An 18,753-nucleotide genomic window follows, 5' to 3' on the forward strand; every position below is an offset into this window, starting at 1 on the left:
GGTGGGGGGGTGGGGGGGTATTATTACAGTTACGTTATAACTCAACGTATCATTACCGACATGTCAATAAAGCTGAAATAGCAATGATCCTCCCTGTGGGGGTGCACAGGTAAAGTAAGGGAGGCGTCACCGAACTTTTGGGGGCATAAGGGGGGCCTGGATAAATCACACAGGCAGGGCATTACAGCATTACCCTCCCGCCTTTAAAAACTTTAAAAACCTTGATCGCCACATTGGTGTCTCTTAACCCGTCGAAGCTGTGGACACATTTTCGAAATGTCTCTGGTAGAGACACAACTAGGGGCAAAATGTTGTTTTTTTTAGCCCCTGCTACATATAAGGACTGTCTGTGGCACTTACTGGTGTGACTGTCTATCAAGCAACCTTATTAGTGCAAAAATCATGTTTACGATATGGTTCAGTGTGGACTTTTCTACAGTTACATTGCTAGACAGTGATTGGGAGTACTTGACTACCAAGTACCGCTTTCAGTACATTTATGAGTACTTGTGCCTTGCTTTAAAGGGGTTCTGAAACCATTTCCAAACTTTTGAGGAAATCACCTCGTACATATTGATCTACGTGTACCGAACATGCACATCAAAACGTTATGTCTCTGCAATCCCGCGTTACGAAGCTATTGCAATCCAGAGGTAGCACGCGGAGCGAACTCCTCCATCGCTCTCAGCTCTTAACCTCCTCGACCGTTTTCGGAATGACATCTCATGTTCGAGAAAGGAAACGCATTCTTTTCTGTTTCCATGACGACATAAGCTGTTGTAAAGAGGGAGACGGCCGCCGGACCAGTTTCGCCACGGTGACCCTCGGAAACTTCGAGCAAGCGCGCACACCTAAAACGTCACTTCCTGTTCGTCTGCCAATGTCCCTTAGCGTTGTTCGGCACCACCGTCGACAGTGGCTTTAAAAAAATGCTGTTTTAAAAACCCAATAGTAAAAAAAACGTTCAAGTGATGAATGTGGGACTTTGCGTGTCGGCTCCATGGACTACAACGTATGAAAAGATGCCATACATTCAGTGGGTTGCATTTGTTTTCCCAACCCCTTAAAGTACATTCCAAATTGTGCACTTTGTGCTATACTTCGAAAATTTTGTTCAGTACGTTTTCATGAAGTACCCAACTGATAATGCAAAAAAAGATAAGGACACACCAATAAATAACTTTTGTGTCTGTTAGGGCCTTTCTAGAAGAAGAAAATGCAGTGTTGACTGGTTTGAAATGTTGATAGCCAAAACAACTACTTTTATATCCTTCAACGGTTCAAAGTCGAGAACACAAAAATACGTATACACGTTATGCGCTGCAATAGGCAGCGCGATAATTTCATGTTTCATAATTTCACGTTCATGTTCATGTTTCAGTCTGTTCCGTGTTTTCAAGTCCTGACTTTATTGCACTGTTCCTTTCAGTTTTGAAGAAATGGAGAGACTAGAAGGCACACATGCTTTGTTTCATACTTTTACGTTTTTATGTGCTAACGTGGAGAATTGTGTTGCAAACACCTAAGACACAAAAGATAGGAAGCTTTGCATTGCGCTTTCTGTTCTTTTGTGGCTTATATCAGGGTCCCTTGATAACTACTATTATCATTGACTACGTTTACCTGTATCAAGAGACCGTGCTTATATGTACGGTTTCTTGTTTTTAGCGATTATATTTTAGACCTCCCGAAATGTGGCCAAAAATGAGTGCAAGACCAAATTACAGTGATACAAGTTTGAATTGGCTTATAACTAAGGTTCCGGGATTTCGGAGTTCATTTCTGGGTGTTACCGGAGGATGTTTTTCGGAGTTCATTCTATTTTCAAAAATGATTTTTTCGGAGTGTATCGTTTACAGCTCAGTTAATATCCGAAATTCGGAGAGCACTTGACGACGCACACACAGTTCTACAGCGAAAACGCAGTTGTCACATTTATTGCTTCAACACTAAAGAGACATAACCTTAACAACACATTTCGTGCGACGCACTGAGGTGTTCCGCAATTACGAAAGCACCCTTTCCGTGTGCTCACTGTTACGCGGCAATACTTACATAGGACAACCTCTGCATCGCGATTGAGGGACGATGTGAACTCCTAGAAATCAGGGTACTACTTGACGTAGTCGCAGGGCAGCTTGCGTCCCATCTTGTCGTCAGCACTGTAACTAGTCGCAATTTCAAAAAGACCACTCTGTATGACCACGGTTCGATGCTTATTTTAGTGCTTATGTCACATGTAGGACAAGGAAATCGGAAAACAGGCTAGGGGAAAACCCGGCTGGTGGATCCTCAAGTGGTCGAGATAACTGTCGAAAGAATCGCTAGGTCACAGAAACCATTGTTATGTTGCCGTGGGGTCAGTATCCGAGGTCAGAAGAAACCCAGGACCCAATAGGAGGCCGAGAACAATAACCCGGTTATCAGGGAAAACATCTGCCAAGCGGAGTTTTTCGGATTAATCCGAATTGCTTAAAATTTTACCGGAGTACGTTTTTCGGATTTTTTGGGATAAATCCGAAAACCCGGAACCCTACTTATAACATAATGAGATAACAGGATAATTTCTGTTTAGCACTTATCTTCACTATACCACGTAATACCTTGTAAAATATAATCACGGAAAACAATAAACCCTACTGATATCTGGCAAGGCAGTGTAAAGTGTGGGGAAATGTATGATCTCGATCAGTTGGTTTTTTACTTCTTTTGTTTGAAGCGTGACTTATTGGTTCATATTACGCCAAGGGATTATCACCAGAGGCAGATCTAGGATTTTCTTTGGGGGGGGGGGTCAGGTAATCTCCCCCCTGCCCCGATCCGCCTCTTACTAACAGTAACACCCAGCGCACAGCGAAGGGTGCTAATTGCTGGGAAATGTCATCATTAGCGTCCAGTGCTCTGCACTGGGATGTTGGATAACTCGAGAAATAATACTTTGCACTAGCACAGCTGACTGCTTATGTGCATTTTTCATATTCATGAGTAAGCAATCAATTGGTCATGCTTCGTGACAAGCACTTGCTAAAAATGCCTATGAAAACCAATTCCTTTCTCACTTTTTATCACCACCAAACAGATGTGGAGGGATACAGTCTGCAATGTACTTCAGAAGTACTTTAAAGTAATTTGCCAAATACTTTGTGCTCCAAGTACAGGGTTTGTGCAGATAAAGTATACGCACAACGATTTGCACACCCTGTACATGCACCAGTGATGCTACTTTAAGTATAATTTTGAGGTACTTTGTCCATCACTGTTGCTAGGTGTGTCACTCTTTCAAGAATGTGCATGATCGGTTTGGTGCAACTTAATTATGAATTCCCCCAGGGAATGTAAAAAACTGAAAATCTCCATGGCTATATGGTGCCTTTTGTACACCTAGGCAGCCTTCATATTGGAGAGAGATGCAATTTCCTGGGATTCTGCTTTGTGCGCCATGCCAGATGTGACAGTGACAACATCTGTAGGTGCACGCCAGAGTTTCCAGTTGCGCTTAACAACCATAAGTGTGGAAAATGTAAGTACGCACACTTCTTATGCCATCCTTTTTCAGAAATGGTGCTGGTTTAGCCAACACACGTACATCTATACCTCTACTAGACACAGATCTGCAAAAAACGAAACACTTGCAAAACAGTACTATTTCTTTACAGCAAAGCCAGTTGCGTGAAATGAGATTAAAATCTGTGCTGAGAGAGGAGACGTCGATGGAGGGAGTCAATCACGCACCGCAAGTAACAGTCATCCATTTTGTCCCATGCCATGAAGGCTTGAGGGAGTCCAGACTACGATGAGGAGTTGTACTGCCTTTGCTTCTAAAACTCCCCTGATCAAGTAGATGAAACGATTTGTATCCGGGCCTGTATAGGCCCATTCGTGTGCCAAGATGAAGTTGCACCAGTCCTGCACCATCTTTGCTTTGTGAGCTCGTGCTGAATCATGCTGGAACATGTATTGTTTGTTTCCAAAGTGGGAACTAATGCTTCTTCAGGATATCATTCATGTAGCTGTGTCAGCTCGTCTTGACACCAGGATCCACAAAAATTAGGGGAGGCTAGCTGTCGCTGGTGATGTATACGCTGACCATACTGCTGACTAGATGAGCCTTACTCATAACCATTCTTCCCCCCTTGAATTGCCTTCTTGAATGCTAGGAGAGATCACAGTGTCATTTTGGTAATTGTGAGGTGCTTCAGTTGCAAACAGCTTTTCATCTGAAAAGATGAAGCTGAGGTGGTCATTCTTGACAGCACACTTCTGCAGCTGGGTACATCTCCTCAACACTCTCATCCTCTTGTTGGCTTTGGAACACTTTTGTGGATGGTAACTACGGAGTTTCACCTTTTCCCTGACAATCGTTCTAACCGATTTTTCGTCAGTGTGGAGCTCTTTGACCATTTTCCTCGTTGATCACCTGTGATTGTGTTGCAACTTGTGCCTTATTCCTTCCACATTGAGCCTGATGACAGCTGATTGAGGTCAGCCACTTCTGAGATGGCCCATAGTTTCTTCTGCAAGTAGCAGCCTATGTTGTACGCACCCCACTGTCGGTGTTACGCGGTAGCACAGGCAAGCCTTTTGTCAGTGATGCTGCCACATTGCGGGTGAGGGGAGAAGTGACGAACAAAACAAGGAAGACGCACAGACTATATGACAAGTATTATTCCGAAGGTAAATAATGAGGGAGGTGACGCGGGTTCGAATCCCTGCACCGGCTGTGCTGTCTGGGGTTTTCCGGCAGACTTTCCAGACAAATGTCGGCACAGTTCCCCCTGAAGTCTGCCCAGGACGCATACTAGCCCCCTTGTCGCTCACTCCTTCCTGCTGTCCTCTCTCCACCTGTCCACGTCTGTACGCCACTCATTGCCAGGGTTCCTTTGCGGCACTAACGCGGAACATGAAAAAATAAATAATAATAATGAGGGGCGGAGGGGGTCAAAATAACAGAGACAAAACAAAAAAAGTTTTGTCCTACATACTCAGTGTTTTGTCTTGTCTTCCCTCAAACTCAAGGAAATGTTACCTACCTTATTCCAAAACTCTTCAAGTGGTGTTGAAAATAAGTGTGTTCTAGAAGCGGCCCATACTTTCTCCGCACTATGTAGACTCGTGAGCACACTGCCACAGTGAGCAACAACATCTGAGGAACGAAAGCTTCAATCCTTCTTCTTGGTTTTCAGAAACACGTGACACCCCCCACAGCTTGTGGTTAGCTGGCAACCTCACTGTTTGGCCTTGACAACTGTCATGTGACTTTTTGTGGTGACCATTAATCCAAAAATAGTTACCAGCAGATGACCCTGTGGAGTAGCCACAGGTTTACTAAACGGTACTTAGCTTGCATTCCACGACTGGTCAACTGGCCCATTTTCGAGAAGTGTCGTGATACGTGCTATTTGTCAGGGAGCATCAAAATGGATGTTCCAAATTGTTGGATAATAAAACTCCACAGCGGCGATGCATGCCACTATGTGTGGATGGTGTTGATGATGTCCATGTAATTTCAACACAAGACTTGTGGTGGTGTGCCAGAGAATAGAGTGTAAATGAAGTAATACTGCCTTTTATTCTGAAACGTTGTAGCATGTAAGTTATAGAAACCATAAAATTTCCACGGTCTACGCAAATAGAAAGCAGAATGCTGATGGTATTTACATGCTGTGAAGCACCTAAGCCCTAGGGTGCCTTGTGCATGAATTTTTTTTTTTTTTTTGTGAGTATGTTATGTGTTTCACTGTGACTGTCACCTGTGGGAATTGAAACTTGATGATGTAGCACTCCATGTGTTTAGAAGAGTGACTTCATAGCATGTGTGCTATAACGAAAATATTTTGCGATCACTTTCATGGCAAGCACTCTTTTTTTACATTCTTTGCATCCATGGTTACGCAAAAGATTTCCTTTCTTTCTTTCTTTCTAACCTTAGTGTGGTTGATAATAACGTACAAGTAATTTTGTACAAAGGTATATAAATAGTTGGATAGGTGACCAACAACACTTCTGTACATTGCAGTACGCAGATACCAAGATGACTGCACGGAGAATGGCGAGTGTACTCAGCACGATAACAATATGTACTGTTCTCAGTTGGCAATTCAGAGCCGCTGTGAGTGCCTGGACGGGTTTATTTTTAATGAAGATGCTAACGTCTGCATGTCAAGTAAGAACCTCTCTACCATGTTTTGCTTCTCGTGCTACTGCACGTACAAAGGGCGTACACATGCTGCATTTGCCACATACCACGTTTTTAATGACTGTTATAAAAAAAAACACAGTGTTGAAACACAAGTTCTGCGTTTGTTATGCAAAACGCCTGCATTTGAGTAAGTGCAGTGCACCATTATTTCAGTTAAAAGACGGCAAAGTTCTCCAGAGCTCCTTTTGCCCATGGCTGTCGGCATCTCTGTGGCACTCTCAAGCTTACTGTGCTGCGTCTTAGCACTCTACCGCATCTGCTATCGGTAAGTAAATAGTTTTGTGGACCCAATGACAGTGCTTCTAGAAAATGTGGGCCCCTGCTCTATCTCTTTTCCCAACTGTCATTTTTCAACAAGATGACAACCAAATGTCATCTATTCAACTTTTGCATACCGTTTAACCCCTCGCATAATGCGAGCAACTTTTGCGTAATAATGGTCCAGTAGCTTGTTTCTAGGAACTATGACCAACTGAGAGCATTGCAGGGTGCATTCTAGTGCAGGCAAAATGGCCGATGTACCCAGGACTGCAAAAGACAGGTGCAGATGCACAAAATGCATCCCCGAGGTTCTCACAGGGACAAGCTGTCTTTGCCATAACAAGCATACAAATCATTCAAGAGAACAGCAAATTTTGTACCATTACAATGACAGTTCATTTTTAAAGGGACTGTCTTGTAGACCGTGAATGCATCCCATTCTACAACAACAACTTTATTTGCGGATGAGGATTGGGGAGTTTCATCGCCAGGGGCGATACCCTACCCCGCTGCTGGTGGTGATGATGGGGGAAATGAAATGATGAGTCTCCTCAGAGCGAGGACCGAATGCCTACGGTGTCCAGAAAGGTCAGAAGAGCTTTGAGGGCTGGATTTGGCCATGGACTAAGCAACTTTGACAAAGCCATTCTACACATTTGCATAACCATCATAAAATTCTCGCCCTCTTCTTTCTCCAAGGATTCTCTTACCCCAAAAGGCGATGACTATAAAATAAATAAATTAAAGGGGCACTACTGACTAAACCCTGTGTCCTCGCAGATTTATGCCGTTGCAGTCCCCATGTCTCGCGTTGTATTCTCTCAAAATGTTGTTTCTCTGTGTGATGCGGAAATATCGTAAAATTATTTGCTAGTCTTAGATACATCGCAGTCTGGCGCAATCTGCTGCCTGTCTGGCACCATTGCTCCTCCAAGGTCGGTTTCTGTCTCTTCACCTAGTTTCACTAAATAAGCTTCAGAGTAGTGACACTGAGTTCCACGGGCAAGCAGGAAAGGCCCAATTTGTTTCCGCATCACGCTAGTGTCACCTAACAGCGCTCACGACGCCATCTATCGAGCGCGCTTCGATATGTTGCTCCTGTTGCGTGACCTTGACAGCCTTGAGCTCTCGTTGACCTACTCGGGACGCTCTGGTGGGCAATACATGGATAATGCTGCACGACAATCGCACGCTTCCCTAACCCATGGCCTCCAACGAGCATTGTTTCGTTAGCTGTCTCTACTCCTGGGGGTGGCTATAATCGTTCACCACCCCCACTTCAAAGGGGAAGGACGACCTGACCTAAACAAAGAGAACTGTTTTGCTGAACTTTAGGGAAGCCCTGGAGGAACCATCCCAGTCCAAATTTTGGGTGGTGTGTCTGGTACCCTGACTGCAGACAGCTGTTTTACCTGTCTGCTTCCCCATTTACCAAACGGCGGCGGCAATTTCTCTTTTTCTTTTCTTTTTATTTTTTTTTGTTTCTTTTTCTGAATTTATTTATTTATTTATTTATTTTTTTTGAGTAAGGTGCTCACTGCTCGCAACATCTGGCATCTGCTGTTCAGTATATTTCTGCGAATTTCTAGGAAACTACTTTGTTATTGCGGATGAAACTTTCACTGATGTTTATCTACGACACTTATGAAGGGAATTCCAGTCAAGTTTTCGAATCAGCTAATCTTTACGAGACTACCCCTTGAAGTGGGTCTTTTTGTCGTCATCATCTGGTCTGTTGAATCGACATAAAATTAAATTATATATTTTTCAAGTATGTTTGTTTCATCCAGTGCCAGCCATATCCATTCAAATAATTCATACTCAATTTTATGGTAACCACAGAAAAGACTGTTATGTGCAGACTGCAATTCACTACAAGAATTAACCTTGTATAGATAGGGAGTGACTTTTTCGGGTTAAGAGGGCATACCAGCTTTCTGTCCCAATGTATTTCCCATGGAACATGTTTTATGCTTTTTCTCGGTAACCATCGTGCAGATTTTAACGCGGGTGGTTTCACTATAAAGAGGAAGACAAGATGAATTAAATCATGGGACAGAATTCTGAAACATGTCGTGTGTATTTTACGGCAACGTCACAAATGTGAAAAAAAAAAAACGTTTTTTCTCGTCCCCCTTTGAACAGGTTTTTATTAAACTTGTATAGCCACTGCGAAAATATTGTCCTGTTATTTTTTCTCAAAATATTTCAGGAATCGATAGACACCAAATTTATATGTCTACCACTTTTCGTTTTTATAAAAAAGCATGAAATATGAGTACACGTACACACCAACTGAAAGCCCAGTGAACCATGTCACTCTGCGTTGTCGCCATCTGCTGTCGCACAGGAAAAACCGCGCGGACCGCATCCGTATCCATCCGCCGAGCAAAAGGTACGCATACGCAGCGTAGTGCCGGCTCGTATGGGTGGTGGGGGGGCGTGGATGACATCATGCTGGTTCCTGCATCCCCTTTCTCTCTCTCTCTCTTCTCATTACTTTCATGGCCCACTGACTTAGGGCATGGCCTTGGAGACCAGTACCAAAAGTTGCTTAGCTGCTCATAAAGGGATTATCCTCTGAGCCTGCATAGTCGTGGCGCTTTCTTTTCCCTAAGAGTGCACGCCTCAGTCAGTTCAAGTTTTCAAGAGGACCTCGATATTCCCGGTTGCGAAATTCACGACCTCGAAATTTGCGGGGTATAAGAAGAAAAAAAAGGTCCCGAAAAAAATGGTCCCTGGTTGTGTGGAGGGAAAAAATGGGCCCGCAAGCACCTGCGCTGCCTAAAATACAGGGGCGTAGTTGCAGATAGCCGATGAAGCACATCACAGCCGACCAAGTGTTATCATTCGCTCTCCTGATTTGAAATTCCATTCAATGGGCAACATAAAATCGATATAATTCGCTGCACTAGTTTGCTAGTGACATCGTCCTCCGGATGCTAAAATTTTTCTACAATTGGCCAGACAAGGGTTTTACAGTTGTCCCCTGCATCTTTTCTGTGTTGATGTTTACGACTTTATGTACAATGAAAGCTGTACACCCATTTATTCATTGTTTCATGGCCCGTACAACTCCGCTTCTGCTGAAGATACGGTTCATCGACATCCAAAGTATGAGAGAACAACTGCACAGTCTGTGTCTGACCTACAATAGGAAAATACTATACAGGAGATACGATATGCCAGAGCCGTATATTAAAAGGGAGTCTGGCCATTAATGGGTCATGCCTATACCTGAAGCTCCACCCACTTTTTCAGCTTTCCGACCAATGAAGTCTTGAAATATGGGGCGCTATCAATCAGCCTATCCTCACTATTTGCCCCCTTATCCAACATGGGCAGCGCCATTTTGGGTGGCAAGTGGATTGGATGGGATTGAAATGGATACCTCTCGCAATCTGCAAAAGTAGTGGATTGTTGGTGCAAATTTGATAAGCGCCACCTAGGGAGCGTAAGGCACGTTGGGAATTGTCGTCTGCTTCCGTCGTTGTACCGCTGCCGTCAGAACCACCTGCTGGGACACATTCTGTTGTCGGTATGATTTTTAAACAAATCTCCATGAATAGTTGGAATATAAGAGGCAATAATGTTTTTATCCATGAAATCCAGCTGTTAAAAATAAGATCGTACAGCACAGCGCCGTTTTTGTTATGATTTCCTTGTGATCGCCGTGTTCACTAGGCCTAACACCGGCGACAAAACGTATTATTTTCAGTTAGATATTGATGGATGAGCATAAGTTGAAACTGATTTCCGAGAAATTTATATTAGGATGTACATTTGCAGCATAAAATCAGGTTAGTCTGTGAAAATTTTTTGTCACGAAATCCCCGCTTCACTGTGTTTGTTTTCGTCGCCATTTTGGGTGGCAGTATGGTGTCATGGCGACCCCCTTGGTAAAAAGCAAACCAATCAGAGGAGCGAAACTGTGTTTGACAGGTCGAGCCTCTTTTTGTGACTCCTCCCAATGGCCAGACTCCCTTTTAATATACGGCTCTGCGATATGCGATATAGGAGCACCCCCCAGTGAGCATCATCCAAAGATGTCATTTATTTATTTGACTGATTTATTTGTCAAAAATGTTTATTATTTGACATCAATTATTGAAAAAGCGTTGGGGATTAGGGATGAAAGACATATATATTTCATGCTTAGTCACTGTGTCAGAGCGGGAAAACCTATCAAGTTGCCGAATGGGCTAGGGTGAACAACGCTGCCCTTGGACCGCCTTCTGGATGAGAAAAAGTGGGTTAGCATGAGGAATGTGTTTACGAGTAAAGGGATTACACAGAGATAAATGTCCCTTAGGATTTCAACAAATAATGAAGGCGAATCATAACACTTGCTCGTCTATGATCCGTTTCCTCAGTTGTTCAAAATGATGCTCCTGTATTTTTCGGCGCACGAAACCCGAGGGACAGTTATTTCCGCCCACGCTATGAGGAACCATCTTTTCTGGAACCCAAATTCATGTTTTCGAAACAAGGAAAATCAATGACAATGCTCGATTGCTTTGTACAATGATATGCAGTGTTTAAAAATCCGACATCACTATTTACCGCACAAACTTACGAAATTTCGATGTCTGTCCAAGTCATTTTAGTGAACGAAAGCCACATTTTAGCGGCTTAGGCTTAGCAGGGCGGACACGACGGAACAGCACGTTGGTTAGTTTATTATTAGGTTAGTTCAAGTTCGGTGTTTTCAATTTTATGTTCAGGTTAGTCTAAGTGCGCTTTGGCAGTTTCCCGCGCACAACTGTGCATTTTATAGCCAGATAACATTTATTTACAGTAGTTTATTTTTCAACAGGGATTTCGATCACTTTATTTTGAGGTACACCCAATTTTTTGATACCGGTTCCCTGGATTTTCCATCTTTCAACACTCCTTGCTGGTTGCACGTGGGATGACCCGAAACCTTTGCCTGTCTGTCTTTGCGGGTCTAGGACATTTCGGTGCAAAGCATTACAGCGGCAGGGGCGGGGGATCACTGCAACGTCAGTTCCGGGGAAAATGGTCCCGGGAATGGCTGTCACAATGTCGACATATCGTAATAAAACAAAGGGAAGAGGGTGGCTTGGCATCAAAAGTAGTGTTGTCAAGGAATTTGGTTTACATAGAGAAGAACGTGCTTTATGTATTTTCATCATTCGCTAAAGTGTGGATAACTGTGCACTAAAAGCCCCTGAAATACAGATGCAACAGTGAACTGAAATCTAGATAGCCGATGAAGCACATCACAGCTGACCGAGTGTTATCATGTGCTTTGTGGATTTGTTGAAATTGGGAGACATAGGGTCCTTTTTCTTTTTTTCCTTTTGTGTTAATGAATAATTAAACCTACATTTCATTCAATGAGCAACATAAAATCGATATAATTCGTGGCATTAGTTCGCTAGCAATATCGTTCGCTGGATTGTAGTATTTCTCTACTGTTGTTCAGACACAGGTTTTACAGTTGTCCCCTGCATCTTTTCTGTGTCGATGTTTATGGGTCATAAAAGCTCTACACCCACTTATTCAGTTGTTTCATTGCCCTTACAACTCCGCTTCTGCTGAAAATACGGTTCTTCAACATAGAAAGTATTAGAGAACAACTAGAACATCATTGTCTGACCAACAACAGCAAAAAAACTATATATGAAAATACTAGTATTCCGGTTGAGTTGGGAACTACGTCCGACGACATCCACTTTCAGCAAGCGTGAAGTCAGAGCCTCAGGATAGTGAGCATATGCGTTTCATTTCATTGGTATGAATACGGAAGGTAATGTGTCATTGTGCTCAGTATTCAGTAGCTCTTCCCTTTATAAAAGAACGTGGCTACCATTTTTCCAACATATCTGCCAGAAATACTTAAAAGGTAGCAGGGCCTTGGAAAATCACCAGTGATGAATCACCTCGTGTCATAGTCAATATTTATTTGTTGTCGGAGAATCGCTTCCTAATCTTGCCGTGTTGTCTGTACTCAGCAAACTAAAATAGCGAATGATAGCACTTGATCGGCTATGATCCGTTTCCTCAGCTGTTCACAACGGCGCTCCTGTAATTTTTGGCGCATAGGACCCCGCGGGACCAATTTTTCCGCCCACTCAACCAGGGACCATTTTTTCCAGGACCAAATTTTCCGGGTCTATTTTTTCTGGAACCCAGCAAGGTGACAGCCTCTCGGGCGAGCTTTAATTATATGAAATGACTTCTCCGTGATCCTTCCTTCAGTTGGCAATTGACTAGCGCTCAGATTCATCTCTGGAAACCCCCATTTTGTAATTCCATCTGTGTCTGTGTTGCCCTACAAGAATAGTGATTTACCTAAAATACGCATAAATTTGGCTCACAAGGTGTCCAGTTCTTGAGCTTTTTCCACGACTGAATTCCACATTCTCAAGTTTGGATTGAATTAACTGAGACCTCAGCATCCAACATAACGAAATCTGGAGGAAAAAATTTACGCTTCAGAAGTTATTTAAAAAAAAAAAAGCATATATTTTCTTGTCCCACATGAAATATAAGAAGGTCGAACTGCACTTTTTCCTACACTGAAACAAGAACCTCTTATGTTGTCAGGTGACCATTATTATTATTTATTTACTCTATGTCCTTTTATTTTTTGTGGAATCGTTCTTGGCGTCCAGGAAAAAAATAACAACAATCTCTGTTGGGAATATCGCGACTCCCGCTGCGAGGCCTCGCCACTCGACCTTACCATATCTTCTTTGGCTGGTTTCTTGTCTGTCGACCCAAAGCCTTTATCCCCCTTCACCTCCTTTATACGGTTTCGTAAACCAGGACACCAAGCCAAGACAAAAGGAAGTCCCCTGTCACTGGGGATTGTCCACTGACATCATTTTTCTGGGCTGGTGTAATGTGAAAGAAAAAGAACGGAGAACATGGGGTAAAAGGAGTCTTTAAAATATATTACTGAAGTTTCTGAGTAATAATAAGCAGTCTATTTTGCGACAGAAATTTTGAAAAGTATTTTGCACTAACGCCTTGAAAATGAATTCAGATATTTGATAACTTACTTACTTACCAGAATTATACATACCAAAATGTAATTTTTGCATGAATAATAGAGGTATTATCAAGGTAAATTGCATGTAAGCGAGTGCAGAAAAAAAATACTGTTTCGAGCACTAGATTTTCCAGACCGGCATTGTAAGCGCTGTGTGCAGGCAATGTTTATAGCCTAATTTACAGCCGTTAGTACATCCAGTTGAGAGCCTCCGAGATACTGACATCTCGGGCGAGATTTGATAGCATATGAAGTAACCTGTCCGTGGCCGTTTCCTGATTTCTTAATTAGCAATCGACTAGTGCTCAGACTCAGTGCTGGCAACCTCTGTTTATAATACTATCTATGTGTGTATTGCCCATATTACCATCCGTACTATGCGATCACATTTGTGCGTCGGCATATAGTAAGTATGCACTAGTACAACCATACGAAGAGCAACTAAAAATTCCATAATCAGTCAGTACAGACGCCAGTGACTTGTGAAAGCAATAATTATAGCATAAATATATAACAACAAAATAAAAATAAAGTGATCATACAGCAATAGGAGACGAGCAAAAAAGACGTGAATGTCTCGAATGGAACTGCGGACCTTCCGTATCAAAGTCTGACACTTCATCTCTCGACAAACAGCGCAGGGGAGCGTGCCGCCTTAAACTCGCGACCTCAATCGTGCACAATGGGGATTATTTCGGAGTCGGAGGCGAACGGCGTGATAAGGCACGGCGAGCCTGGCGCCACCTAGTGTCGGGAAAATCGTGAATCAGAGTTGCTCCAGGACTGGTATGCCCTCTTAAATGCCTTTCTCAGATTCGGGGGCAAAAAACAGGGCGCTATTTTTAAATCTGTAATTCGGGGAGAAACCGGGCGATAACTGTGCCTTCGGATGTTATCAGGGGTTTTTGTTTCTCCTCTTGTCTATTAAGTCCTTTCATAACTTTTTTAAATTTATTTTTTGTGGGTGACCTATTAGCACTAATCCTGGATGGCATAGACGGTGCTGACACACATGGATGTATTTCTGGGAACCTAAGTGACCCATTCTTACATGTGTTACACGTGGCAACCTTTGTTAGTCTTCAGTGGAAACGTCACTTGAGGATTTCATAGTGACTGGAATTCGGGGAGAAATTGGGTTTAACCCGAATTGGTCAGAGGTCAGTTCAGGGGGGAATAACCAGGCGGAATCGGGTTTAACCGGAAAAAGTCACTCCCTATGTATAGACTTCATATACTGGCAAGACCAAAGACAGCGTCTATCAAAGCCTATAAAGGTGCATTGTATGAGCAGGAAAAAGCTGGCATTGATGTGAAGATGGTCTTTAGGTGGCAGCTCTTAGGGGTGCTCTAGAGCCAGTTTCACCTAAAGCATAGGTGCACCATGCATAACACTTCGTGTGAATAAAATTAGTGATGGTTGGGTACAGCAGTATACTTTTATAATATCTGTGCTAAAGGCGGATGGCAGTAGACAGCCGGAACCTTTTTGAGATCTGCAAAAACGTGTGTTGAAAAAGGAGTGTTGTCCAATGTTTTGTGTGTCTTGTGAACACAGGTCAAGTGGAACAGACAACTTCTTGAGCAGTATTCGTCGACGAGGCTACGCTGTTCCATGGGGCCAGCCAGAGGAACCAACTGCACCATCGCAGCATGAATCATGGTCGGGAGATACCCTCCCGTCATATGACGTTGCTGTCTCACTCAAGGTACTGTTGCTTATTTATTGTTTTCTCATTATGGATAATATTGCTAGTATCCACTCTCTTGCTTGCTCTCTGCACTTGTAAGATCCGCTTTAGCACGTGACCACATTCGGGAACCTCGTCCCATCCTCGTCAATAACATAGCATAACTGCCTCCACATCAGGGATGGGCATAAATACACTTTTCGGGTATTTAAATATAAATACAAAATACTACATGTTTTCATGTATTTAAATACTGCTTATAAATACGTTATGTTGAAAGTAATTAAATACAAAGTATAAATACAATAAGACAGTATTTAAATACTGTAACTACTTCCGTAAATACTTTGAGCCGTCTAGGCACATTATTCTTTTAAATTAGTGTATAAATGGAGCCACCTATGGATACATCTCTGCTGCACACAATGCCCACATATTTCTTTATTTTTCCGTGATGCAGTGTGATGATTTTAGCATCTTGCGTGGACCGACTTTCCATTGAACAGAAACGTCACCTTGAGTCTCAGGAGCAGCGAGGGGGGTGTTAGGACGGTAACGGGAGAAGAACCGACGACGACTCAAAACCAGCTAATGAACCCGTTATCGCTTCATCCACTTTCTGTATGTTGAATAAAGTGTTTATTTGCCGGTTTTGAGTCGTAGTTGTAAGTTCTTGTCCCGTCTGTCTGCCCTGTCCAGTTCCTCCCGCTGCAACGGGGGTGGCGATGCCCTCGTTCGCGCATTGTGGTGTTTTCTAGAAGGACGGAAATCCCTGAACACACGGGATGAGTGACCTGTAGCCTCTAACCAAGCTATCCTTCATCGCTGGAGGCTAACGATGTGGAACTCGAGAGAAGCCCACAAATACAGGAGGATGAGATATGTGTATTTAAGTGTATTTTAAATATAAATACGCCTAAAACGGTATTTAAATATAAATATAAATACATTTTTCTTGCCTGTATTTAAATACGTATTTTAAATACATGTATTTATATTTTAAATACTATTTTAAATACAATGTATTTAAATACTGCCCATCCCTGCTCCACATGTGGAAGGAATGTTATCAGATTATATCAGAGACAGATATCACAATGGCTTTGATGGACATCTGTCTCATGTGAGTAGGTGGGGCAAAAAGCAGACAGTGAGGCCACTGAAGGCTCTGTCTTTTGTCTGGGAAAGAAGGCATGAGACAGATCGTGTCCATGAAGCCTGCATTGTGGCACCTACAATGGTATCAAACCTGCTGTTTTGTTGTTCACTCTGTTATCTGTCTTTCCCAGACGGCATGATGGATGGGCTTCGTCGTGAGTGTGGGAATATTTCCCACACACATTAGGGGCTTGAGCTTTGTTTCCTTCTCAAGGCAATGGGTTCCATGCTGAGATTTAACTTGTATGTCTTCTGGCTCTGTTTTGTGTGACATGATATGGCCTGGGCGCATGATGGACTTCCAGTAAGAGCAGTTAATAGAAATGCAATGCAACGGACATGTTCTCAATTCACTCTCTATCACACTGAGCATCTCACCTTGGGGACGTTGGCAGATAGTGACGTGGATATCAGTGCACTCTGCAGAGGTGCACAGATTTTGGACCACACGATTTTCTTCTGCAAATCAGGATGTAAAGCGGATACACAGACATATCTGCACCCACACACACCTTTAGTATTGTAATCCGTAGTATGTCTTTAAAGTAGGGGTGTGCGAATCGGAATATTTTAAGTCCAATCGAATATCGAATCGAATGGGGGAAAAAATTCCGAATACCGAATCGAATATCGAATATTCGTGCAAAATTTTCAATATGTGACTTTCGCACTAAGAGTTTCCATTTCGTAGCCCATGCCTTTAGTGTAATTTTTCTAGCATTAACTGTCACAAGAGAGACATGCAATTCTTCTGTTCAAAGCCCCTACTCTTTAATGTTACATGAGAGTGCTTCCTGCTTTTCGGGTGAGCCTACACTTACTGGAGTGGTTACCTTCATTTCAAAATTTTACGCCAGGCAGTAGCATATTATACGGATTTGTGAAACAAACGAATTGGCATCCTGCCTCAGCTTTGTCATGAACACCTTTTAGTTTCTTTGCACTCGCCCTAGGAAGTTGCACTACTGAAATTTTAGATGCAGAGGACATCTTTAAGACACAGTTCTTGTTCGTGGGCTGTAGTCATTATTCAAGAGTCCTAACTTTTTAAAGGCAACCTCACAGACATCAAATCAAAGTCCCTCGTCGGCACCGCAAAACGGCATGTGGGAGAGGCGCCGCCTCTTCCACAGATGATGTCTACAAAACTAACTTTGGATAGCGTTATCTTAAACCACGGAGTAAGAAGTCTTCTTACTCCGTGTCTTAAACTAAACACGGTCCCGCCGTGTTGGTCCTGCAGCAAGGGCAATTTTGTAAAGCAGGCTTCTTCTAGTGCACGGAAGCATCAGGTGAAGCCCACTTTCGGGTTGTGTCGTTCATATTCGCGGAATAGTCGAATATTCGAAAAATCAAATACTGGATATTCGATTTGCGAATCGAATAGTTCGAGCGTTTGATATTCTATTCGAATTCGAGAATTCGGATATTCGCACACCCCTACTTTAAGTGGATGTTCTCCAGCTGTCGACTGATTTTGAGATTGGAGTTCAAATATATATGCTGAAAGAAATGGGTTCGGGCAACCGCACAGTTAAATAGGTACTACAGTCGCTGACCGATTTTTTGGACTTCTAAAAGCCACAAAATCGGCCGGAATTATCCAGCAGTCCGAATTTTCAGTCAATGACACAAATCTCTCCCAAAATGATTTTTATTAAAGAAAACTCAAAAAGGCACAAAAAAAAACTATCAATGCGCGTCTGCTTTGCTGCGCGTATGCGAGAAATGGCGTCTCGACGTATTTCGGCTAATGTCATGTTGTCATGGTAGACATTTCCGAGCGTATCGACGGCCGCAAGTATTGCTGCCGTTGAAGGAGTAGCAACAGTACTCGTGTCATCGTCATCGTCGGAGGTCGAGGACTTGTGAAATGGTTTGCCCATCAGTCATTTCAGCACAAAATTCTGCACATTAATCCACTTCGGCGTACGTTTCCAACGTTAAACTTGCAGGTATTGTCATACCTGAGCTTCGGAGGTCCTCTACAAATGCTCGGCTGGCCGTCGTCGTCGTCGATGGCGATACCAACTGTGCTCGTACTCCGTACTTGCGGGCTGTCCTTGCAAAATCCAGCTTGACGAAAACTGTTCGCTATAGTGCTCCCTTCACGACTCCCACGAGTCGGCAAGAATATGAAGCGCGGCGACATGCGTAATGTTATAGTTAGTTTAGTTTTCGTAGCACAGCACAACACGCGAGAGCAGGCGGGACCGGTAGAAAACCTTGAGATTTTTTACGTTTCCTTGGTCCTTGCTCCATGGGCTGCAGGACATTTGTTGTATCAGGAGGCAATAACTCTAAACGTATCGCCTGGAGGTTCTGTACTGCGCCATGTGCTGCGCAGTTATCGATGAACATGACACTCCTCTTGCCGACGTGCTCACGTCTTTGCCGCATTCGTCAGTATCCACGAAGTCGTT

General features: G+C 43.1%; 1 protein-coding gene across 2 annotated transcripts in view; it reads left to right on the top strand.

Moving 5' to 3' along the window:
• The window catches only part of LOC135385747 (uncharacterized), a 36,790-nt gene that overhangs the window by 557 nt on the left and 17,480 nt on the right, over positions 1–18,753 (top strand). For both annotated transcript variants that reach the window (XM_064615237.1, XM_064615238.1), the window contains exons 2-5: positions 3,386–3,520; positions 6,017–6,163; positions 6,353–6,464; positions 15,040–15,190. In XM_064615237.1, coding sequence (XP_064471307.1) covers positions 3,386–3,520; positions 6,017–6,163; positions 6,353–6,464; positions 15,040–15,190 — 545 coding nt within the window. The remainder of the gene's footprint in view (positions 1–3,385; positions 3,521–6,016; positions 6,164–6,352; positions 6,465–15,039; positions 15,191–18,753) is intronic.

This window comes from Ornithodoros turicata, chromosome 2, assembly GCF_037126465.1.
Source record: "Ornithodoros turicata isolate Travis chromosome 2, ASM3712646v1, whole genome shotgun sequence".
In the NCBI taxonomy this organism is placed as follows: domain Eukaryota; kingdom Metazoa; phylum Arthropoda; class Arachnida; order Ixodida; family Argasidae; genus Ornithodoros; species Ornithodoros turicata.